The sequence below is a fragment of the Molothrus aeneus genome, chromosome 4, assembly GCF_037042795.1.
Source record: "Molothrus aeneus isolate 106 chromosome 4, BPBGC_Maene_1.0, whole genome shotgun sequence".
NCBI lineage: Eukaryota > Metazoa > Chordata > Aves > Passeriformes > Icteridae > Molothrus > Molothrus aeneus.
The window spans coordinates 29,550,735-29,577,006 of record NC_089649.1 but is presented as its reverse complement, the minus strand read 5'-3'; the positions used below and the strand labels follow the sequence as shown (position 1 = coordinate 29,577,006).

The 26,272-nt window shown below is 40.7% G+C and overlaps 1 protein-coding gene across 1 annotated transcript in view; it reads left to right on the top strand.

Moving 5' to 3' along the window:
• The first annotated feature begins 754 nt into the window (after positions 1-754).
• Positions 755-26,272, top strand: part of GATB (glutamyl-tRNA amidotransferase subunit B) — a 42,277-nt gene continuing 16,759 nt past the window's right edge. The window contains exons 1-8 of the mRNA XM_066549137.1: positions 755-921; positions 2,818-2,968; positions 16,681-16,794; positions 19,839-20,037; positions 21,018-21,140; positions 24,033-24,146; positions 25,212-25,296; positions 25,657-25,701. Coding sequence (XP_066405234.1) covers positions 755-921; positions 2,818-2,968; positions 16,681-16,794; positions 19,839-20,037; positions 21,018-21,140; positions 24,033-24,146; positions 25,212-25,296; positions 25,657-25,701 — 998 coding nt within the window. The remainder of the gene's footprint in view (positions 922-2,817; positions 2,969-16,680; positions 16,795-19,838; positions 20,038-21,017; positions 21,141-24,032; positions 24,147-25,211; positions 25,297-25,656; positions 25,702-26,272) is intronic.

Below are 26,272 nucleotides of genomic sequence, written 5' to 3'. Positions count from 1 at the left end.
CACTGAGTGGGACTGACCCTCACAGTGTGTGACTGAAACTCAGAGTGTGTGACTGACCCTCACTGAGTGTGACTGCCACTTAGAGTGTGTGACTGGCACTCACAATGTGTGATGACACTCACTGACTGTGACTGACACTCAGTGTGTGACTGCCCAGCCTCTGGTGGCAGTCACTGACACAGTGCACAGATGACATAAGCAACTACAGCTCACATTCATTCCCGTTTAAGCTCCACACGCCTGCAGTTTGGGATGCAATGCCATTACTTCTGTTATCTGTGCTACATAAACATGAGAGATGTTTGCAGATGCCCTGGACAAGGCCCTTTATTCCCACAGAGCACACCCAGGCCCAGCCGGGACTGAACCTTGCAGCCCTACTGAAAGTTCAGCTGCCGAGCTCACCGCGTGGCACTGCAGCATTTGATGCCCACGGCCTGCACACGGCCGCCGACAAAACGGCAGCGGGTTTTCTAAAAGCATGAGCCCAGAAGAAAACCACATTCAATGCACCTTAAGGATCTGAGCCCCCTAACGCGTTCTAAATAGCGGCCAAGCAGCGATGCCACGGCTCGCTCCAGCATTCCCGGGATAAGCAGCGCACCCGCGGGCCCACCTCTCGCCGGCGGGGCGGTGCCAGGCCAGCGGCCTGACGGGAGTTGTAGTCCGTCCGCACAACCCGCGCTCCGCGCAGCCATCTCGGACTGCGTTTCCCAGGGGGCGCTGCGGGCGCCGCTCCGCCGCTGGCGGGGCAATGGCGGCCCTGGTGGCCGTGGCGGCGCGGGGGTGCGGCGGGGTCTGGCGTCGGGCGCGGCAGCGCGGCGCGGGGCAGCCGGGGCCCGGGCCCAGCCCTTTCCCCCGCGGGCAGAGGGCTGTCGCCTGTAACGCGAAAGGCGGGGCGGTACCGGCGGGGAAGAGCGGGTACGCTGCCGGGACGGCGCGGGGAGAGGGGCCGGTGGAGCTGGTGGTGCTCTGGAGCCCGGTCCGGGGCTCCGGGCTTGGGCACGGCAGCGGCGGTGACAGCGGCGGGGCCCGGTGTAAATTGGGGCGTGTGAGCGGTGTGAGGCATTGGTGCAGGCAGCGCGCGTTTCTCCCGCATTCCCCGAAGCGCGGTCGGTCGGTGATTGCCGCGGGCGGGGCCGTGACCCTCCGGCGCGCCGGGCTGCCAGGAGAGCCGCAGCTCGGCCAGCCCGAGCGCTCCGTGTGCCGGGAAACCACAGCGAGCGCTGCTCCGGCTTTCCTGAGCGCGATTTCCAGGGTTACTCCAGCCCAAAAGAGGCTTTCCCTTCCAGAGGAGCATTGTGAGATACGGGCGGTGTGCCTGAAGCAGAGCACTTTGTTTCTGCTGCAGCTGAAAGTCACGGGCTGAACAAGTTCTCCTGTTCTCTGGTGTCCCAACGAGGGTGTGCACAGCTGATCGCTTCCAAAAAGTTGTGCAGACAGCGGCAGGAGTGTGCTGCTGATTCTTTAGAGACACAGATAAACATAATCCGTGAACAAACACGGCAAGAAGCTGTAGGTGCCTCACCAGTGCTGTTAGTAGGATTGAGGGACTGACTGGTGCACGTACCTTTATCTCTGAGTGTAAGCCAACATGCCGATTAGGCAAAACCTGGTGTAATTTTTAATACCATGATATGACAGAAAGGCATTTCTGAAGAATACAGGAAGCAATGGAATGAATTTGTGTCCAAAATGTGAAAGAAAGCCCACATTATTTCTCAAACCTCGAAGCATTTGTATGATCAGCTGAAAATACTGAAGAATAATACTATTTCAATGAAAGAAAATGTATTAGCTCCTTTAAACATCTGACCTTAATCTTTCATGATAATATTCTTCTTCCTAAAGCATCAATAGAAGTGGCATCTGCATCACTAGTTTGGTGTTTGTAGGGATGTCCTCAGCTGGTGGAGGGCAGATGGAGAACTAAAATCTTGGCAGTGTAGAATGTTCACCTCTGGAAGGAACACTGTACTTGATATATTTGTCTGATGTTTTCCCATAGCTTGCTTGTCTCCTATAGCTGTCTGGGTACTCATACAGCTGAAGTGTTCTGCCACAGAAACGTGATTTCATCAGTGAAATATTATTCGTGCCACTTCATTTGTACAAGGCCAGATAATTACTTACAGAAACTGTCAAGCAATTCATACTGTAAAGGTGACCTTTTTCTCTTGTCCATATAAAGGTTATGGATGTGAGAATTGCAATTACTTTTTAGATTATATGGAGAAGCTTTATTCTGCAGAATACATTCAGAGAACAGTAGCTCTCTAGTTGAAATGATGATTTCTCTATTACCAGATTACTAATGTTTATGCTAATATTCTACTAACGCTGCTCTGGAGAGCCACCTTTCCCAGCATGCAAGTGTCTATCTGACAGAGAATACATAATTTATTATGCCACCTGTCTGTTGGAGATTTATCAAACTACCTGAGAAGTAATTCATATTTATGATGATTTGGGGATTTTCACAAGGCACCAAATTAGAGTTCATCCAGCATGCAAGTGTGCCTCATTAATTTCTCTGAGATTTCTCACGTAAGGAAAAGTTAAAAGTTTTAAACCATTACATTTTTTATGATATTCTTTTTTGCATATAATGAACACTGCCATATATTCCCCCTAGCCTCCGTTCTCTAGTAGTTACAGTGTAGATGTATTTGAAACATTGTTTACAATTTTTTTACAATTACAGTTTAATTTTTTTCCATAAAGTAAGCGTTCCTGATTCTTCTGTTTCTAAGTTTCCACGGTTTTTAACGTCATCTGTATGTAAATTTTTTCTCCCTTCTCCTCTTTCCTTTTCAGCCTTGCTCCGTGGGTACCAGTTGTGGGTCTGGAAATTCATGCACAGATCAGCTCCAACTCAAAACTCTTCTCTGGTTCCCAAGTCCAGTTTGCAGCACCTCCCAACTCCTTGGTGTCTTTCTTTGATGCCTCTTTACCAGGAACTTTACCAGTAAGTTAAGCTGCATTTTCATTTATGTCAGGATTAATGTCCGACAACTTTGTGTTTGCTTCTAATATTTTTTTCTTTCCAGGATTTGACTAAAGTCATATATATGACTACTTTTCCTTACTTTTCTGGTTTCTGTTTGTTTCATAACATGAGATGCCTAGAATTGTTTCTTTTCCATTTCCTCACTCCCTAGTTACTGCCTCAGATACTTTATATCCCCTCAAAGGAGAAAAATCAGGAGTGTCTCTTCAGCATAGTGAATGGGTTGTGGTATTTCTTTGAGGCCAGAGTGGGTGTGTTTGCTTAGTATGCCACACAGGAAATTCCTTAAATATGAGAGATGCCTAAAGCCCAGTGAGAGAAGAACATCTTAGATTTCTGAGTGGCCATTTGATGTTATTTTGCCATATGTTTGTTTATGTAGCTGTCATTTGCCATTTGGAATGTCTCACTGAGGAGTTTCTTTGCTTCCTGAATAGAAAGTCTCCAATTTAGGAAAGTGTCAACCATTCCTATTTCCAGAGCAAAGTAATTATTAAAAAAAAAAGTAATGTGTGTGAGACATTGGGGATTAATAGGTCAGAATAACTAGCTAGCACATAGCAATAAGGTTTATTAGTGAAAACTTAGTAAGTGTTTGAATTCACAGCTTAATTATAACTGTGATGGCTATGACAGTACTGCTGTGGAATTCTCTGAGTATCTAACAAGTTTAATTTAAAAATAAAAGTTAAAAAATTATAACATAAGCTCTTACAATACAGTGAAAAAAATATTTAATAGACTTAGCATTGCCACATGCAACAACTCTGCAGAGACTAAGATGGAGTCTAATTATTTAAAGCAGAAACATTTCACTGACTATATTCATTAAATGTGCAGATTTGAATTTCAGTTATAGAAATGTATTTTTAAATCTAGTTGAAGTTTTTCATCACCATAAAACAGCCTCAGATAATCTAAAATTGAGAACTAATTTGTGGCTGGGTTTCTAGGGTCTTGATATATGTCATGATCCTTAAAAGGAGAAATTATGTTATTATTATTTTATTTTTATTTCTGTATTTGCAAAGGTACTGAAAACTAAGGAAGTGAAGTTTAGATGCTGATAAAATTGGGTCTTTGCTCTGGTTGCAGTGGCAATTCAGAGCTGAGTTTCAGATGTGACTATATGGAGATAATGGGAATCTTATGTAATAATTTGGTTTTAGAAGAGTCTAGCTAGACTTAAAGACAGAAAATTAGTTCCTTTCATTTGGGGGCAGGACTAGGTTAGTCAAAAAATCCAAAAGAGTTCAAGATTCTGGTTTTGGACCTGCTATTTAACCTTCTGTTAATGCACAGAAATTCTCTTAGATTGTCTAATGCTTATCTTCAGTCAAGTAGAAAAGCTGTTCTTGAGTGAACAAAAATGAATATTTATGAGGAGGTTAATTTTTCTCCATGTTACTGTTTATTAAGGGTTCAATATATGTGTGTGTGTCTTTTTTCTTTATTAATGAGACTTGGTATGACCTTTGTAAGAAGACCCCAGTACATGTGGGCTTTGGTAAAGAAAGTAACTGCACCTGGGAAGAAAAAATCCAGAATAGTTAGGTTAATTTTAAAGTACTGATGCTACATTAGGTTCTATTAGCTGCTGTTATCTATACAGAGAGAGGAAAGATTTTTTCTTACTATAGTACTGATGAAAACAGAGTTGAAAGTGGATGTTACAGAATACATGTTCCTGCATGTTAGAATGTGATGCAAAATCCAATCAGGAGTCATAGCTCTATTTTCCTATTGTACCTGCTGCTGCTGAGGCCTGCATTTGCTCTGGAATCAGATGGGCTTGTTTTCTCTGTGTAAATTTGTACATGACAATAGTATCTGAAGCAGAATTGAATTTTGGTAAATTTTGAAAGATGGAAGGTCATTTTTGAAAATTCAGAGTATTTGTAGAATAAAAACAAACCAACAAAAGCCATTTTAATAAATGTTAGGTTATTGACTAATAAGAGTACTTGGAAGATAGATATTTGGCCTTTCATTTGGACTCTATTTTGTTGAAAAATAAAAAAAAAAAAAAACAGCAAAGTTTTTATACAATAGTTGTTCTGAGTCTAGAATAGAATGACTGTTGTTTTAACCTGAGAACTATAGGGACAGTTTTCAGTGTCACAAGGATTTAAATTTACTGTGTGACAACGAGATGGCTGTGATAGAGAACTGTCCTAGCATTTGCTCCTTCACAGTGGGACCAGAAATGATGGTGCTGAAGGGAGCTTTTCAGGTTGCTGTGTATTTCTGGGTCACAGTAAGTGTTGATATGAGCTTTTGCTGTGCTCTACACAGGAGAGGTGAAACTAGAAGAATGTGTTTAGCCCTCCTCCTGCTTTCCTTTTTATATTTGCTTCCTGTAAGGTTAATACAGCTTATTTTATCCTTCTGCTGCAACTAGGCCTTGGGAGGGTCATCACAGTGGTAGTGTGTTGTTCTCATAAAGTGCCTCTGAGACAGGCAAGAGGAGCTTTGCAGGTGCCCTCCTATTTGGCATGAGACAGAAAAAATTATTATAGAATCATGGGATGGTTTGAGTGCCAGGCACCCTACAGCTCATCTGGTTCCAGCCCCCCTCCCATGGGCAGAGACTCCTTCCACTAGAGCAGGCTCCTCAGAGCTCCATCCAGCCTGGCCTTGAGCACTTCCAGGGATGGGGCAGCTACAGCTTCTCTGGGCAGCCTGTGCCTCAACACCCTCACAGAGTAAGGAATGTCTTGGTAACATCTAATCTAAACCTGCCCTGTGTGAATTTAAAACCATGTCCTGTCATTACAAGCCCTTGTAAAATGTCCTTCTGGCTCTCTCAGGCCCTTTTTAGGTACTTGAAAGTGCTGTAAGGTCTCTCTGGAGTTTTCTCAATGCTGAACAACCCCAACTGTCTCTGCCTGTCTTCATAGGAGGGGTGTTCCAGCCCAGTGCTCATCTTTATGGCCCTCCTCAGACCCTCTCCAGTAGGTGCATGTCCCTATTATGTTGGGGGTCCCAGAGCAGGATGCAGCACTCCAGGTGGGAACTCACAAGAGTGGAGTAGAGGCGCAGAATCCTCTCCCTTGCCCTGCTGCCCACACTGCTTTGGATGTAGCCCAGGCCATGGTTTGCTCTCTGCACTACAGGTGTGCTTTGCTGGCTCATGCTGAGCATTGCCTCAACCAGCACCCCCAAGTCCTTTTCCCTGGGGCTGCTGTCAGTCCATTCTCTGCCCAGCCTGTATTGGTGCTTGGGATTGCCCTGATCCAGGTGCAGGATTTTGCACCTGACTGTGTTGAACTTCATGAGGTTTGCACAGGCCCACTTCTCAAGCCTGCCCAGGTCTCTCTGGATGGCATCCCCGCCCTGCAGCATGTTGGTCACACCACACAGCTTGTTGTCATCTGTGAACTTGCTGAGAATGCACCCGATCCCCCTGTCCCTGTCACTGACAAAGGCATTGAACAGCTCTGGTCCCAGCTGAGACCACCTAACACCACTTGTCACTGGTCTCCACTTGGACACTGAACAGATGACCACAGCTCTTTTAGTGCCACCACACAGCCAATTCCTTGTCCACTGACAGTTTGGGACTACATTTGACTTCATACGTTTAATTTCATTTCATTTAATGAAATTTGCAAAAGCCTGGGTTTTTTACCTTGGGAATGGACTTGGCAATGATCTTGGCTTGGTATCTTCAGAAGACCTATTTTATACATGGTAGCAGGTAGTGCATTACACCTGCAAACTGGACTAAAATTCTTTTGAGGATCCATAAAAGTGGTATTGCCCTCCCAATCTGGTTTAGGCTCTGAAAATTCTGAGAGGCTTTAGAAAGGTTTTTAAAGCTAAAACTGGGCTCACAGAAAAAGAATCCATGATTATCTATTTTTGTGATGGAGGTGGCTGACTAAAAGTTAATTATAGCTCAGCCACAGAAATAAGATAGTAGATCTAGCAGCTAAAGACTGAAACCTTTTTGTCAGTGATTAGTCTTTGTCACACATTTTGGGTTTGTCTCTGGCATGACTGAAGTGAAACCATGATCCTATTGTAGGCAATCCTTTGTAGGTAAGTATATAAAGAAATAATCTAGGATTTACATATCCAAAGTTTAAATTAATAAGATTTGAATTAATATTAGCCCTACAGTCCTAAATATTTTGAATTTTTTTAATATCTTCTCATGTGTTTGAATTTCATTCTCCTCTTAGTGTGAACAGCATCTGTTTTATCTTTTTTTTTTTACAACAGACTTTTCAGAAACACTTGGGGCAAGCAGATCACTCTTTTGCATGGAGGAGAGCAGTGCTAGAGCAGCTCTCAGCCCTTGTTCCTTCTGGCACTGAGCTCTGGCACCCTCAGCTCCAAGCCCGGGCTCATCTGAAGCTGGCAGTTGCCAGTGCAGCACTGCAGAGTGTCTGGGAGCACCTGGATCTGGCTGTTGCCTTGCAGTGCTGGGCTGGTGAGGGGCTGCCCAGGCATGTGACAGGGCTAATAATCAGTTTGGGATTACAGAGGGTGTTTCCATCTGTTCTTGGCAGTGGCAGGTACCCAGTGTTTTCCCAGATGTTTTGGGAGATGGATTACCAGACTTAAATAACATCTAGAATTCATCAGAATATACAGGATTTGTCTGATGCGTTTGCTTTCAAAGGCTTTGAGAGGTTTGTGTGAGATTTTGGTGGATCTGTCAGCTATTCATACTGGAACAGAAACAGCATTTGAGACCAGAGTTTATACTTTACAGCTTGAAACTAGATTTTTTTTTGTATCCTGTGCCTGTTAAATCTGATGATTGCAACAGCTGCTTTACCAACTTGTGATTTCAGTTTTGTTTTGACATTCATGCTGGCATGCAATATGAATTTACTCCCTTCTTCTACTACTTTGTTTTGAAAAAAAACCTGCTTCTTAGCTTGACTTTTGGTAACTACAGTTCTAATTGTGTGCACTTTTCATGGGGAATTAACAATCTTCTGATCTTTGTATGGATGTTTTTTTAGTTTCCATTACATACATCTTCTTCTTTTCTTTGAAACTACGTGATGGCTAGGTTTTTGTATCCATGAGCTCTCCTCTAAAAATAAATTAGTGGCAATGCCTGATGGAAAAAGTGAGTTCATGCTTGTTTTAAGCCATTTACCTATGTCTAGGTTCATTTAAACTCCTCATCACTTATTTCTCTAAAACTGTAGTAATTATACTTAGGAGAAAAAAGAGGACTTTAATAGAATTTGATGGTACGTTTCTGTTGCAATCCTTTCTTTCCTGATAATATTTGGGTTTGTAACATGCTTGGTCAGTGCTTGGGAGTCTTTTCTTGCTCACACTCTTTTTCTTGCTTTCTGGACTGCAAGCTTGCTGGGCTTGCAGTCCAGAAAGCTTCTATAAAGAAAATACCAAATAATTTAGAAAAAGAATAGAGGAGTGAATTAGGCTTTTAAACCATTGCTCTCTGAGGATGCTTTTGTGGTTCATAGACCCTTAAATGTCCAAGTTCCTGCTGAATTAAAGTCTGCCTACCAAATTTCAAACTATTAATCAGTTCAAAGCTGTTGTACTGGTCAGAAGGAGCCTTTGAAAGATGATTAGATGCTGGCCTCAGGTGACTCAGGACTGGGTTATGGTGCAGGTTGTTTCTCATTCTGTTTCTTTGTGCTCCATAGGATCATTCACAGCCCCAGGGTTACCTCTGGTACCAAACTCCTTCACTGGTGTCTGAGAAATGTTGTATTTCCTCCATTACTGCAGCTGCTTAGCTCAACTTTATATCATAGTTGGGGCATTTTTTTCTAGAGACTCTCTGCTCTTGTGTATTGAAGTATTTTGTGACATTTGTTGCTCCTCTCTCAAGCTTTGGAGATGTCTCTTGTAACATTTTCTCTCACTTTCTGCTATGTCTCATATATTTGGGAGTATTTCTGACCCTCATTCTGGGTGTTTTAATCTTTTTGTCAAAGCTAACAATTCAGGTTAGGCTGTCTCCTTAGCACCTCAGTAAGTGTTGAACTCTCTGTTTGTTCGTGTTGGCTTTACTGTTCATCCTTAACAGGTCCCTGTGGCTGATGCAAACTTGCCTGTTAGAATAGCATTGAGTTGATACAACATCTTGTTATCACCTATTTCAGTAGATCCTTCAGTGCATCAATGATGTTGCCTATATTTTCTCTTACCTCCTTTTCTGTTGTTTCTTTTTAATCCCTTTTACCTTTTGTTTTACACAGGTTTTTTTCTACTTCTAAGTGGGGGAGAGGAGTTGACAGTATCTTGTTTCTTTCTTTCACACAGTCCTATTACTGCAATTATTCTGCCATCTTGGACACTTCTGAACAGCACAACTGCATGATGTATCAGTGTGCCTCTTTCTGAATTCATTTGGAAATTGCTGCTGAAATGCACATAAACTTTTTCTAGTAGCTTTTCTCAGTGGGTGGGAATTTCTTTAAGTTGGACCTGAGAGGGAATTTATTGTTGCAAATTTCTATTACCTCTGTTATCAGTCACTTTAGGTGTTCTGACATCCTTAAGTTTTTTATTTGATTTAGTTTTCTCACAGTATGTAGACAGTTTGGTTCCAGGTGTCTCCATCTGAGGAAATCCAAGGTGGTGTGTTGTATATATGTGTATCTTAGCAGTGCTCTCTTAAGCAAAAGTTCCATGGTTCTACCAATATCTTAGCATTTTAACTTTGCAAACTGACCTCTTGCTACTTCATTCTTCTTCTTAGCAATTGTCTCGTTGAAGAGTTTAAAAAAAAATGTGTTTAGGGAAGCATTGTCTGACAGTAATGACAGATAATTGTAGACTGGGTCTTTGTTATCTTATGGTTAGCTGTCTGGTGAGTAATGTTGCATAACTGTCAGGTTTTTGTATTTTGTTGGAAACTTATCTTGGCACAATTAGGCTGTAATCAATTCCTGGGGTAAAATTAATTTCTTTGTGTTCTCTCTGATTATCAATCACCTTGCCACCTTAAATATGACTGTATTTGATTTTGAGAGGATTATGTAAACTTCTGCAAGTGATTTCTGTTAGTTACATATGCAGATTTTGCCAGAAGGATATTGTTTTCTATTTTTCAAGAAATGCTTGTTTTGAAATTTTGCTGCCAAGTTCAGCCAAATTTTACTCCAAAAAATTTTAGAGGGTTTTTACTTCAAAAACCCTTGTAGAGGGTTGTTACAACTATATTAGCAAGCATATGAAGAAGAAGTTATCAATTTAGTCTCCCCACTGATCTCAGCTTTTTTTGGGCTGCTGCTCTTCAGATACTTGTGACACTTTGTACTCATTTTGGGATGTTTGATGAAATAAGGAGAAGATGAGGGAGTCACAGGAGAGAGATTTTTGGGGTCACTGCGTAAGTAAAACAAACTAGGGATATTATTTAAAGGAAATTAGTCTCTGTTGGTTCTGCTATTGCAAAACAATTTTGTTAAAAGCAAATAATTTCTGTTTGCTCTCTTACAATTTCTCTCAAATAATTTGTTAATAGTTCTTTGCAAGACTTGTTGCATTATGTCACCTATTGTTTTCCCAAATTAGTAGAATCTTTTATCTATGTGTAAAAGACCACTTCTGGTTTACTCCTAATTTGTATATTGTGCTCACTTAAGGGATCTGGGTCAGCCTGCAGGGAAAGATGGCTGAGAACAAATAACCATGTTTTGGTAGATAGCTGTTGGGGAAAAAGGAATGAGGGAGTCAGGGCAAAGGGCTGAGAGTTTAGTGTGTGTTTGGTGTGGGCTCTGGCACCCTTAAGTTTTTTATTTGATTTAGTTTCTCACAGTTTGGTTCCAGGTGTCTCCATCTGAGGAAATCCAGACTCTCAGACACACAAAAATTGCAAGGAGCAGAGGGCAGATAGCCAAGACTTTGGAATAATACTAAATGGCAGTAAATGGGGTTCAAAGGTCAGAATTTGTTACAACTCAGAAAACCACAGAGCTGGCTCTCACCAAGCCTATGAGCAAAGGAACATCTGCAAGGAAAAACGGGGTAGGAGTTTGTTTACAGACTATTTTGTCCTAAATGCTCTGAGTGTCTTCATTTAAGAAATTAAACAATCTATGTTGTGTTGAAGAAGGCAGATGATATTCACATTCAAAAGCCTTTTTTTTTTTTGGAACTCAGTGTAGGAAGAAAGGTCTGAGATGGTTCTCCTTAAACATCTTGTTGCCTTTGGGTTTGATCGTAACTTATAACTTAAGTTTTACCCATTGCACTGGGCAATGTCTCCTACCTGCAGCAGCAGTGAGATGTTATCACTGGATCTTCCTGCATGAAATGTGCCCTGGATCACATAGCATTAGCAGTGACTTAAATTCCAGCTGGCATTAGAGAGGGAGCATCCTTATGACAGGTCAAAAAATGCCATGTGGCAGATGCAGAAGACTAATGTCAGCAAGGAGAGCTTGGATGTTAGAGAGGTCCTGGACTTCTTTATGAGAGCACCACATAAGCACAGCTTTTGGTTATGAGTTTCATGAACAACTGTATCACCATTGCATTGTCCTGTCTTCTCTGTGGGTTCTCCTGCTTGGAACTGGTCCTGCAGGGTAGAATATTTTGGTTTTAGATGCTGCTGATGGGATCAAAGATATGATCTGGATAGGCTGCTTCCCAGAAAGCAAATTTATTCTGTTGAGACCATTGAGCAATTTGCCCACACAGTGGTCTGAATAGATTTTTCCTTCTGTGTTTCTTCTAGCAACTCCTGTTGGGCTGAGAAACCTTCAATTCTGTCATTATTGAAATATCTTTGTACCTGGTGTAATGTTCCATTTTTCTTGCTCCCGGGGGTCAGCATTTCTCTCTACTGCTGCTGCATTTTTCTGGTTATCACTGACACTGGAAGATGCTTCCTCCATCCTAAGCCTTGTGATAAAAGCTCTTCAGCTTTGAGCAAGTGTGCCCTCTTACTCTGTTGAGTACACCTGAAGTAGTGTGTTTGGGAGCTGGGTGCTTGTTAATGGCAGAACTGCCTAGTTTTTAGATATGACAGGAATCATTGTGTGCTGCATCACCACAGGCCAGCTTTGCCACTAGACAAGGTTAGCAATAATATGTTTTGTATAGCACTCTATGGGTTTGGTACCAGACTGTGGAAAGGTAAATTTGCAAAATGCATTAAGTATGTTTAATGCCCCTCATAGCTTTTGCTGTTGCAGCTTCTGAGTTGCCATTTTGGGCTCTTAGGCTGGAATCTCTTTTGATAATGCTAAGATCTCAATTTAAACTGTCTGGTGCTCCTTCCCCTTCTTTCTTGCCCCTTTCCTTAGAGATAAGAACATAATGTTCATACTGGGGCAGCAAACATGCTGTGAAGTAGATGCTGGAATAAGTGCAGAGGAGACTAAACTGAAGTTTTTAAAATTTTCCCTGAAATTTGAGACCTCGGGTTTTGGAATGTGGGTTCTTTGAACACCTAAGAAATTACAGGGCTTAAGTTGTCTTGTTTTTTAAATTTTACTGCGTCCTTCGGGGGATGGAGTCTGATTGTAACCCATTGAAATAAATTTGGGAAACGGTCAGCTCTTGATTTATTGTATCTCCATTCTGTACATGCATAGCTCCAGTTGGTCCCTTCTCTGTGTGTGGGAGGATGCCAAGGCAGAATGCTGCAGAGCAGTAAGTACTCATCTACAGAGTCAGACTGAACAGCCTCAATTACACTGGGACTAAGTACATACAAGGGTATTCTATTTTGAAGTTTAACTCATGATTGCACTTCAAAGAACCATATATTGCAGCAATTTGGTGCTTTTAACACAGCTAGAATAGTAAGACTGGGTATATCCATTAGTAGAAGCAAATAAAAATCAGAGTGAGATGAAATAGGAGTACTTGAAAATGTGATTAGATATATCTGTTGAGGTTTCTAAAGATTGGTGTCTGGTCTACAGAGAGCTGGCTGAGTACATTGTACTACTTCCTTCTTTCAGATATTATTTTGAATGAAAAGGAGCTAAAATTAAATATTTCTTAGATAAACAGTCCTGTAGTTAATGTGATTAATGCTGATTTTTTTCCATGATTGTAAGTAGGACTGAAGGTCTTAAGATAGCCAGTGAATATTAAATCTACTTTATTAAAATGTGTGACCTAGAATAAAAAACTTCACAAATTTCTGGGGAATTATTTTGATTTTGCCATTTTTAGTACAAGGAATATTTTCTTCTCTAAGATAGACTTCCTGAGTGCAAATGTTATTGCAGAGATGATTGGTTTTTTTGTAAGAGTTAGCAAAAATAAACTTTTTTCAGGAGAGTTATTTAGATATTTTTTCTTTTTCCCCCAATTATCCTATACAATACCCATTAGCAAAACAAGAAGCTGCCTACCTACCCTCTTTAAAATTTAAACATGGTAATTTACTAAATATAGAAATGTATATCTTTATGTAAAAGGGTGCCAACTTTCTTTAATATATTAATATAAGGACTAAACCTCTTGTTAAAGAAAAAGCTGTTAGAGAATTGCTTTTGGTGGGAATTTGTGCCATCAAAGGTATTGTGTATAGTTTTGAATAGCTATTGAATATTGTATTTAAAACCAAGGTCTTGACTAAACTGAACTTGGAAATAAAGATAAATTCTTAAAAGGAGTCTTTCCACTTGTGGTCTAGATGTAAAGAATAGACAAGTAGCAGAAACAGATCTTGGTTGGACTGTTCTTTCATTCCTTTAGTGCTCAGTTACCATGGTGCTGTAGCAGGAGACCAGAGATACAAGGGAAATGGTGCTGGTGTTGTGATGCCATTGTTAAGGTTTTTCACGAGTTTCTAATACAAACAATTTACATTTCCTTTCGTAATAGCTCTGTAGGATTCTTTTCAAATACTAGGAGGGATGCTTCCCATTAAGAAGAGTATATTGAAGAAATCTTTATAGACACTGTTGTGTTTTGTCCATAGCTACTGCAGGAACTACACAGCTTGCTTTCAAGGCCAGCAGTTTGCTAACATAGCAGACAGGCAGCTTGTCAGTTCAAGCCAGTAATTTAAATCTTTGGTGCTAGTCAAAGCTGTCAACTTAATAACAGCTTACTGCATAAACAAGCTGGAGGGCTTACTCTAGGTCATTAGTATGGGAAGTTTCATGTACTGAATTGATGTTTATCACTGCAGATTATTTGAAAAGCAAGGCTTGTTTGAAGGAAAGGTAGCAGTGATTTGTGCTTACAGCCTTGGTCATGGCAATGAGTAGTAAAAGTCACTTCAGACATGAAGCAGTTTTAGATAAGTTATGATTTTTGAAGAAGAGGAGGGTCATCTAGTTGGGTTTGGGTTGTGTTTTCTTAAAGGCACACAGGGCAGAGGAAGCAGATTGGCATGGTTAGCCATCTCAGTGTGCCATAGCATGAAAGATCTGCTTTGCAAGGCCTTCTCTCACCACTGAGATGGGTGAAGGAAGTTCATGGGAAGTTGAGTCAGTAATGGAGCATATACAGTGATTTGGCTACCGTGATGCAGTACGCGGGGGACACATAGACATCAGAGTCATCTAAATTCTTGGTAATACTACATAAAAAATAATCAGTACTTCATGTTTTTATGCCACTTTTTCCCCAGAGCCGCCAAAATGTTTCATCAGCAGTAGAGCAAAAGATCTCTCTGGTTTAAGTGGTGTATAAATGGGGATTCTTTTTTTCACCTCAAAACAGTTATCCCTTAGGGCAATGAGTAAGATACACACTCTCCTGTTTGAAGTAAAAATCGAAGAGCAATGAAGTTCTATGAAGCTTTCAGTGATTGTGACTCAGGAGTTGGGTTTTGTCTCGTTCACTGATTGCAGTCAGTCACAACCCCTGCACCGTCAGGAACTGTAGCAAGATACTGGCTCACTGCTTTGAAGCTGTGGTGTTTTGAGTCTACCAGGCCTTATGGAGGCTTGATGGGTTTCTGGTGGCCAATTTTATTACAGGACTGACTGGCAAAGGTCCTCACTAATTTGTAAAGCTGAGCAGGATTATGCCATAAGGGTTTAGTAAGAAGAAATTTGCCTATTTATTTAGAAATATGAAGATATTTTAAACATTGAACAGTTTGACTACCACTGTTATCCAATTCCTTAAACAGTAAAAAAAAAAGTGTGCAGTCTGGAAGCATTAATTATTGAAAACAGGAGCATCTACTATATAATGAACTGCAGTTATGCTGCTAAAATAAATTCATATTTTATAGTTATCAATTTTCTTTAGATTAGAGTCAGGACTAATTGCATGCATTTTGCTGTGGATTGATATTTCAAAGGGAGATTGTTCTTCCTTTTTTCTTGTCTGGAATTTGCTTTATGTATCTCTTAAATTTTTTAATAAGTAAAATATGCCTGAACAGATGATGTGTTCTAGTTAGCCATATATAGCTACACTAAAGATCTGAAAGTTCCCTTGTTAAATGTATTAAATATTTCATTTCTTTTCTGTATAAGCAATTTTAAGGTTTTTGTTACATGAAGAGTTGCCTATATCCTCTCTTACTATTTTGATTTTTAAAAAACTAAATGAATAAAATAAAGAGATTCATTTTCTGGCTGAAGATGTGGGATGATGGGAAATGTACAGCTGCTTAATATGTTTTCAGAAATCAGGCTGGAGAATATAAAAAGTAAATACTGTCAGAAGCATGGAAGAAAACTTTATTTAAGCCTTTTATGTTCTGGTCAATGCAGATGAAGTCATGTACATTCTTTTACATAATGTGCTCCTTTAATGGTCCTGCTGGAAATAGACTTCTTGGCAGCTGTACAGTGCAGAACAAGATGGATAAAGTTCTGTTCCTGTTTCAAAATGCTGTAAGTGTGAGCATGTCAGAATGTAGTAAGACAAAATCAGTCTTTTTTCCTTTTCAGTTCCATCCATTTGGTGTTAGTTAAACGAACTGTTAAATTAATGAGAGCACATCTGAAAAAAACATCATTTGTCAGTAGTTTTTGGAGTGGAATCCTCTGGATCCTGACCCTGCTGAGGTGAAGGGTGTAGTGCTGAGAATGATGAGTCCATCCAGTGAAAAAACTGCATTTAACTCCTTTTTTTCTTTGTGAAGACCTTGCTGGATCTTTAGATCACATGGCATTCTGCAACAACCTTTATCACTTGGGTTTCTTAGGTGCTGGAAACATGTATACTTGTAGCCACAGGATCGCTTGTTGTCTTTTGGGTTCTGTTTCAGCAAAGATGTAAGTGTGCATCATTTCATCCTGGTTAAGCAAAGCATTAAAATCTATGGTATGTGTAGATACTCATAAATTCACTGTGGTTCTGTGGTTACAGGTGCTCTGAAGTGTTCTACTGTAACAGCACTGCAGTCCCTAATGCAAATCCTGTGTTTCAAATTCCCAGTATGAGCTGACAGCTGGTTACAAGTCAGTTATCATGGGCTGTGATTTGTCTCCTGTGTCCTCAAAAGATTCAAAAGCACTGAATGTTGCAAAAGTAGCGAGCCAGAGAAGTGCACACCTCCATATGTGCTATGACAAAGTGACTGAATAGCTTGTATTTTCATGGTAAAGCCTTGCAGATTTATAGCTGCCGCAACTTTAATGATGAATAAGAGCTACCCACACAAAGAAAGAGATCTAATGATGACTGAAGGCAAGTGAAATTGAATATATGCTCCTTATACGGCAGTGTGTGGGAGACACATTTGTAACATACTGAGTATCTGAGCAAAACCATGTGTCATGTTTCCTTAGGTTCTCAACAGGAGATGTGTAGAAGCAGCAGTGATGACAGGCCTGGCTCTCAACTGCAGCATAAACAAGAAGTCCTTGTTTGACAGAAAACACTACTTCTATGCAGATCTGCCTGTAAGTATGCAGTGTGGCTGGTCCCTCCTGGGCTCTGGGAAGGACAAGTCTGCAGTATGGATGGCAGTAGGGGAGGAGTGCAGAATGCCGCTTCTGTTTTCACTCAGTGCTCTGCTCACCCCAGCAGGATGCTGCACTGTGCCCTGATGGAACAGGCAGCTGTAGCCTTGTGCTCACTGATTGAATATGATTGCTCTGATTGCTGACTCCTTGCTTAGCTGCACAATTCCAGTAGCCTAATGTAATTGGATTGGGAGCTGGAGCTGCTTTGTCCCTTAAGTTGTCCATTCCTGGTGTTTTGTACTAATTGTCTGTTAGGGTAAAAGCAATCTGATAAAAGTCCTTCATTTAAGGTGAATGTATAACTAACACAGGCTCCAGTGGAATAAACACAGTAGGGTCTTTTTTGTGTGTGCTTAGGGACCTAAAAATATTTAATTTGCCTTCAAAACTTTCCCAGCTGTGGTTCCAATAAATGAAAAAAAACAAAACAATAGGAATAGAGTCTTTACAGTGTAGTTTGTTGGTAGATTTCATATGTGTACACGGTGCCACTGGAAGTCAGATGTATTTTGCTGTATTTGATATGGATGTAGAAATACTGAAATAGTTTAAGAACCTGACTTCTGTCCATGCAAGAGGATGCAGCAGTATTTGGGCGTTTTTTTCTCTCTAAAGACATTAAACCTTTGTAATTTTTTACTTATTTTTGTGTGAGCTTATTGGTACTGAATGTTCAGTTTAACGCTAATCTGTCAAAGAGAGGAAGCTATTTTTAGTTTCTTTGGTTTTGGGGTGAAGATCTGATGACATGAAAATAAAAATATGTGAGTTGATTTTATTTGGGAAAGATCAGGCATGTTAGCTTATCCCCTCTATAGGTGGGGAGTCTCAGACATCCAGAGAAGCAGAGTGGGAGACCTCTCAGATTCCAGACAAATCTGTAGAGGTGCTGTGTTATTAACCAAATTACTTTCTTTCCCACTCTTGTTCAGGTATTGAAAATATTTTGAAGTTGCACAAAACATTTTCAAATACAATTGCTTCCCACCTTAGAAAGAGAATTATATTATAGTTGTCCAGTGGAGACCTGGATCTCAGAAAGGATTTCTGTTTTATTTTTCTCTAGGTTGTGAACTTGTGGCTCTTCTGTGAAGTTGCTATAATTTTGATTTGGTTTCTGGGGATAACTTTGCAAATATTTGTAAGCCATTAAGAGGCTCTTTTATTGGGAGCTGTGCAGTGACCTGCTGGGAATGTGAAAAGCAAACTTAGCAGTTTGAATTGCCAGTACTTTTTTTAAACATGTAGAACTATCTTAAAGCCCACTTCAAGACCTGAAGGGGAAAAGGTGAAATAGCAGGAAATAAATATGACTTTTGAAATTCCTTTACACATCATGGAGGAACATCAAAAACATCACAGACAAATTGTTTGCAATTTACTTTTAGTGCTTACTCTGTTAAACTGAAATCAGTCTCATATTCTTGTGATGTCTGCTGCTATTAGTCTGCTGATAGCAGATTTATGGGTGAATGTTGTCCTGGGAAAGAATCCACGTCCATGTGTCCAAGAGAACAGTTGAGGTGGAAGAAACTGTGGGACTCTGCAGACATGAATTACAGGATCATCCTCTGGTTACATAAGCATGGAGATATGGTCAGGGAGATGCTGACATATTTTATTAGAAACATGTAATTCTGGTTTTTAACTGACTGACTTCTGCAGTTTAAGAACTGACAATAAACTGCCTGACCTACATTTCATAGCGAAGTCTAGTCAGGAACCCTGTAATAAGATGCAGATTTTAGGCTAATGAGCTGAATAGAACAGATAAATCCAGCTCTTAGGGTCATTTGACAATGGGATTATTGTCACTCCTGAAAACAGGGCTTTGGATGGGAAATGGAATTCATATTATTTATTGTCACTCAATATTTCAGGCTGTAAAAAAATTATTTTAATGAGAACTTCTAGGACATGAGAAGAGCCTGTGACTAGCATAGGCTGCATAGAGTCAGTTATTTCTTTTTCTTACAGTGATTATTTCTAGTAGGTCATGCACTTCACTGCATATGTAAATTGGGGTGTTGACAGGGCCAGACCACTGTTCGCCATTCCAGTGCCCTGGAATTCACCATCTCTACATTTTGGAGTGAGCTCATCATCCCTGCAAAATACACAAATACTCCTCCCAAATAATTTGTGTCTGGCAGACTTTTTTTTTCATTTTCACCTCTAGTGCCATAGGCAGGTGAGGAAGGAGGAAGCAAAGGGGACCCCATCTCAGCTGTCATTGACTCACTTCTCTATTTTTACATCATTGCAGTTATTCCAATACCTTGCCACTGTTTTGGCCAGCAGATCCCCCTTTGAGTGGAGTCCCAGGCATGAGGTGGCATTTATCAGCTGTGTGTCCTGTGTGGGGTGGCAGTGTCTTATCTTATAAGTTGCTACATTAATGAAATAGAGCTTTCTCATTTTCTTGATTTCCACACCTCCACCCCTTCCCTCTCCTTCCCTCTAATGAATACAGTTTGGAACAGACAAAGGGCGTGGGCAGCCTGTTGGGAGGATGAGTGATAGCCCCAGCTTGGGGATGGAAGTACAGTAACTGGCTTCAAACAACATGTAACATGATTGTGGGACCACAGGCATGGAACAAGCTCTCCAGTCCATTTCCTGCCCCAGGGCAGTATCAGAGAAGTTTGTCATCTTTGGCAAGACGTTGTGCATTTGATTATTGATTATTTCAGCATTCGTATGGTGTCGTATATTTGTCTGTTATTGAGGAGTTCTTGTTTTTTTTCCAGACTTCCAGCTTCTTACTGTTATGTTGAATTCTAGACTCATCTTCTAGCTTACTTCCTTTCCATTTAAGCAAAGTTACTTTTGAATTTACATGTGCATTTATTCTCTCTTATATAGGTCACTTTGAAAGATGTTGCATTTTCAGTTTTGTTCTTAGTCAGTTATATTAGCACTTGGTCTGCTTTCTGAAAAGTGAATGTTTCAGTTGCGTATAAAACTAATTTTGTTGACAGGCTGGCTATCAAATCACTCAGCAAAGAGTTCCTATTGCAGTGAATGGAAGTCTGTCATACAGTCTCTGCATAGACAACAAGATGAGCCAGATGGTGACCAAAACTGTGAGGATTAAACAAATTCAGTTGGAGCAAGACAGTGGAAAAAGTCTCCATGATGATACAAGGAGCCAAACCCTCGTGGACTTGAATAGGGCTGGTAGGCTTGGAATATTTTCCTATTTTTCTCCTCCTTTTGGGTTAGGATGCGTCTTTAAAGGCAAATAGATGTCAGGAAACAGGCAAAAAATAAAAACAGCTTTTTGGCTCTCTCCTTGAAAAAATAATTCATGAAAATGACTGTTACACTGGAAACAGAGGAATACTTGATTTTTTAATGGCCAGTAAACCTTTCCCATTTGCTGTTGGTTGATGGCAATTGGCAGTAGCAAGTTAGAAATCTCTTGGCTCCAGTTTGCTCAAAATTGTGTCACATAGAGCCACTCAGCTATTTAAGCTCTGCACTGTATGTGTTGTTAAAAAAAGTTAAATATTACAGATACAGTGAATCAAGTTTGTGTATAGAAAGAGCAGCTGTTGGAATCTGTTGGTGCATGAGTCAGACATTTCTCTTAATTATTAGCTTTGAAGAAATGTAGATTTTCTCTTTTAACTTGGAAATTGTAAATGGAGTGATCCAAAGGAGTGCACAACATGGGCAGCAACCTTGCTGGCCTGGCCTAACTGGGACAAAGTACTCTGGTGTCCATTGGAGCTCAGGGCTGTGGCTGCTCAGGTTCCTTGAAAGCTAGGTCCTGAAGCTAAGAGCTAGACTAGATCTGTTTACAGTTCTGCCTGCTCCAGAATTAGTTTAAGATAAATAAACTTGCATCTGAAACCCAATTGGCTTTAAATCAGAGTCCTTCTAGAAGAATGGGTCCTTCTGATCTGCATGTCATCAAAGGGTGGGGGGTTGTCTGCAGTTGTCAGTTACTTTAAAAAAATAGCAGGAAAAGTTTTTCTAGCAATCTGCAGCTAGACCCGTTGTGACAGTTACTAAATAATACATGGGGGTTTATGTGGTTTTTTTGGTTTTTTTTTTTAAAGAAGTCCAAGTTCTTTCATGTGTTAGCCAGTTGCACTCTCATATGCCAAGATCAAAAGCTATTGTTGAAAATCTCCTGTCTTTTTTCCTGGTAGGAGTTGGTCTCATGGAGGTTGTCATGGAGCCTGATATGTGCTGTGGGGAAGAAGCAGCTGCAGCAGTCAGAGAGCTTCAGCTCATTCTGCAAACACTTGGGAGCAGCCAGGCAGTCATGGCAGGTACTGAAGGGAGGAAAGCATGTTCCCTTGTCACCAGTAATTCTCTGCATTTGCAGGAGTTTTGCAGCTTCCAGTTACTTTGCTCTATGGTTGCTTATAATGCATAGCCTCTTTCTAGCTGTTGTTTTACAATCCTCAGTCTGTCCTAATGTCTGCCATGCTTATAGGCCTGTCTTTGTCTGCCGAGCTTTGCCGTACTAGATGTTATGTTTCCTCACACAGTAATTTTACAGGATGAAGCTAGGCAGGAAGAAACATCCCCAGGGTTCTTGTGGTGCTTCTCTCCATCTCTCTCTTGTCTTGCTTGCCACAGCACTGCAGCACAGAAGATCTGTAGCAAGGATTAATTGTAGGGTATGGAAGGGACAAAGGGACAAAGTAGTGGGAGCATGGATCATCTTCTAAGTGTCAGGTCTCAGCTAGTCATAAAATAGAAGTGGGCACTAAACTTGTGCTGGTGTCATGGATGAGATGGAGTAAACAACAGCATGTACAGAAATGGGTTCTGGGGTTAATTTTAGCCAGGATTACCTATCTTTCTGAGACCACTTCCTCTTGCAGGAAACATTGCTTCTGGCACCAGCTCTTTCTGTAAGTTTAAGGCCCCAGTTTTCACAACAGGTGATGTGCAGAAGCATAGCCTGCATTCAGCCCTCCTCACTGGTGATTTTGTCTCATTAATTGTGAGATTCAGATCATGCCACTTAGTTCCTCAGTCTTAATGTTGCCAAAATTTTAAAACTAGCACATGGTTACAGGTAGCATACAGCAGACATCTGCTTAAGAATTTAAAAGTGGTTTCAGGCATTCATCCTCTTCACACACATCCACAATTAACAGCTGCTTATTAGTGTTCAGAGTGTAAGCTATATTTTTGCCTGTGACAGTTGGCCTCACTGTCTGGCAACAAATTCAGTCCATTATACAAGTGGATATCTCCTGGAAAACTGAGTCAGAGTGGTCTATGCATCACACAATAAATGGGATCCAATAAATGTTGTCTACTGATGCAACTTTAATTTAATGTAGCGGGAAATAATAATAGCTAGGCATTATCTATTTCTCTGAATCTGTTCTCACACAAGTGTCCCACATGTCATATAAGGCACAGTTGTCAGTATTAAGCAGCCAGTTTGGATGCTTCTTCAAGGGCCTTTGTGGGCATACATATACACAATCATTTTTCACTACTGAATTTGGCCCTAAGATTGCCATTGGAATTGCATTGTGGTGTCTTTTATCGCAGGGAGATTTCTGTCTTTATATGAGAATCCCAGTATTGGAAATATTTTTCTTTCAGGAAAGGTAGCTATAAAAGTATGTGGATTTTTTTTTTTCTTTCTAAGTGAAGGTTTTAGGGGCTTTTCCATGTACAGTGAAGACGTGCCCAGTTTTATCAGATGTTATTTCATTAACAACAAACAGATGAAAAGATGCTTTCATTGTAAAGTGAAAGAAAAGTAAGCTGGGCTTAAAGAAAAAAAGCCCTTTTTTGGGGGTTGGTTTTTTTGGTTGTTGTTTGTTTTTGTTTTTTTTCTTTTAGGAACTTTTGCAGCCTGGGTCTTTTCCTCATGCCTGATTAAATTCATTGTCTGGTCACACTGACACCTACATCCAAGTAGAAACAGGTCACGTCTCAAATTAAGCAAGGGCAGGACAAGGCTATTCCTTGTTTGGAACAAGTACAAGTTTCACCCCAAAGAGGGAGCACATGCAAAACACTTCCCTTGAAAGAGATGTTGGGTCATTCCAGCATCTCTGTCTCATTTGCATGTCTGGCAAGGCTCTGTGAAGACAGAGGAAATTAGTGTGCTGTCATCCAGCCTGCTTTTACAAATTGTACCAAGGCCTTGTCTGTCAATTTAAATCTATTGACCAGAAGGGATTCTGAAGCTGTAGCATCTTCACAGTTTTATCTCTGAGCCATTTTGCACTCTCATTTAGAATTCTACAATATTATAATGTATCCAATCAGTAGGCATTTGTTTCTTTTTATCTGCATGTAAAATAAAAAAATGAATTAAAAAAAAAACACAGGGAAAGGCTACAGATGTTCACTGTGTAATATGGGGAAAATAATGTTTCTTAAGATTCCAGGATGTAATACAACCTCTCCTGTTTGTGTATTCCCAGAAGTTGGTAACTGTGGCAAGGCTTTTCTTCTCAGAAGAGATGTCTTTAAAGGGGCAATACTTAGAAAGATACAATTATTACTTCCTTGTGGTTGAGTCACTAAAAATTTTTAAGGACATTGATCCATTTTGGACTGAGAGTGCATGATGCTTTTATATAAAGCTTTGTACAGTTTTTGGCAGCCAGGGATATTTTGGGGGTTAAGATTGCAATTTCTTGAAGGGGAGGAAGAAAATGACAAAAAAAATCCACTGCTGCTCACATTTTGTCCTTGAGCTGTAAATTTCCAAGAACACCTTAGTAAATCTGTTGAAAATAACCTTAAGTTCTTGTGTTCCATGCTAGGGTAGTATATATCCATCAAATTGTCATTCCAAAAGGTATTTTGGTGCTGCTTTGAGAGGAATGGAAGCTCACAATCCACCACTTTGCTTGTCTAATTCTGCCCTTTATTTAAGATCTGTGAATCAGAAGCTCTTTTCACTGTATGGCTTAGAGGATCTGTGCTGCACTGCATCATGCAGTTTTCTGAGAGGAATTACGAGCAATGATTTAAAACTATTTTGAATGATTCAAGGCAGTCCCTTGAGATGGAATCACATGCAGAAAGCTATGATTAAGTGGTTGTTACTCCTTTCTGAACATAGAGAAGTCTGCTATTACGGCTTTGCACATAACATGCAGTTTATTAAGCATGCCAAGGTTTTTAGCTCTAGTGTACAGGGCAGACTGTTCTGTTAATAAAATTTCCTTTTACAGAGGGTCAGCTGAGAGTGGATGCCAATGTTTCTGTGCATCACCCTGGAGAGCCTTATGGAGTGAGGACTGAAGTGAAGAATATCAATAGCATACGATTTCTGGCAAAAGCAATAGGTAAATGATGGTTGCTTCATTGCAAAAGCATTGTTGGTATTTTATGTGGTCTGACATGAAATATGTCAGGCTCCTGAGTGCAGTAATTGGCCTTAAATGCCCTGACAGACTTCACCTGGGTGTCTCCTCCATGTGCCTTGCCTGTGGGTACAGGAGTCCCATTGGCTCAGGCTGGGGCCTTCAGACTTTGCCTGAATGGCTGTGTGACAGGTGTGCCAGTTTTCAGTCATGGCTCCTGAAGGACCTTGGACCTGTTCTGTAGTCTTGTTCCTAGAACTTAGCTCCTTCTGCTTCTCCCTGAGCTCCCTGAATGGGCCCTGGACTTAGTTCATCCCCTCACCTCCACTGGCACTGTCAGAGGACTCTGTTGGTGGCACCTGCCCTGCTCACACTGTTCAGACTCATGGGACTGCATCAGATCATGAAGGCATGGCCTGGGCTCTGGCCACCCTTCACTCCTGGCTTATCCCTCTTTATGGAGCAGCCCCACTCTTGCTGCTCCCTGACAGAATAAATCTTAGTATGGCATACTCTGGGAAGAGCAGGAATTTTAGTCTGCAGGTTTTTTGCAGTAAAACCTCTGCCTACAAGAATGAAAAAGGTGGTTCAGTGCCTAGCATGGACTAAAATATGGTAGCAGTGGTTTTGTGTCCTCCAGTGGAGATGATTGTTTTCCACTGAGTATGGTGTGTGATGTCTGTGAAGTTCAGATGCAGCTTGGGTATGAGGAAAAAAAAAGCTGATTGTTACTTCTCCAAAAGAAAACTGAACTGGGTGACTGCAAGGTCACCAGGAATATATGATTGGACTGCAGTGCCTGGGAGAAAATGGTTTCCATTTAAAGGAAATGAAAGCAGATGAGGAAAACACACAAAGAAAGAAGCAGTGCTGGAGAGAGAGACAGTGACTGATAATTCTGCCCATAACTATTGCTGTTGATTTCATTAAGCTTAAAACAACGAAGTCTTCCATTATGGCATAGCAGTGAAAAATGAAATAGTGGAGTGCACTAAAGCTAATACTGTAGTCTAACAAGCTTACTCTTTTTTCTTTTATTACTGTCAGACTATGAAATACAGAGGCAAATTGAAGAACTTGAAAATGGAGGGACAATTTTGAATGAAACGAGAGCCTTTGATTCCAAGCTTGGGTGAGTTTTTATTTTGGGAGGAACATAGGAGTAGCTGCTTTTGAGTGCCCACATATACCTAGTGACACGATCAGGAGCTGTAATATAGTGTTGCTCAACTTGTGTCTTCTGAAGTTAATGTTCACAAGTATAGTCTCCTCTTAGGGAGTAATTTAAGGCTGAGGCTTTTTCACAACAGATTGTGTCCTGCATCAAGCAGTGTTTGTGAAAATGACTGCTCTCTTACATGCACTTATTCTTTGAAGTGGTTTTAATTGGCTCTCCTAATCTTCACGAGGCAAAGGTTTTGGGTTGTGGTTTTGCCATAAAACTAACTCTGTGGTGTATCTCTTACCACATCTTGTTTTGTTTTTATTTTAGGTGCACAGTACCAATGAGAGACAAAGAAGGAAAACAGGATTATCGGTATTTTTTTAATAGACCTAAAATTTGACAAACTGTAAATTTATTAAATTTCTGAAGTGTAGCCAATGTAATAAGGATGTCAAGTTAGTCAGTACAGTGAGTATGTGTTGGAAGTTTACCTTCCAGTGGAAGGGGCAGAGACGTATCAAAATCAGTGCTAGTCTGAGCAGTTCAGATCTGGATTTGTGTCTCAATTCTGGTAAAACCCCAGGACCTTTCCCAAAGACTAGGCTGGGAGTACTTCAGCTCAAAGTGGGAAAGTTGAAGGTTTACTGTATGGCCAGTATAAGTGTATTCTTAAGAATGGCTGACATAAAACATCAGAATTTCTGAGTTCAGCGTTGCACCTGCTTTAAGTAAATACAGAGGGAAGCAGTTTTCAGCTTCAGCCCTGCCTCTCCATGCTTAGATTCTGTGATCACAGATCACAAACGCTGTTTGAAAATCCTAGCTGCTATTGAAAGGTGTCAGCATTTCATGGGGAGGTTTCTACCTTGAAGTTCTTTGTAGACCTAATGAAGGTGCTACCTTGCTAAGTACTTAGCCTTTCACAAGTGTGAGATGACAAACA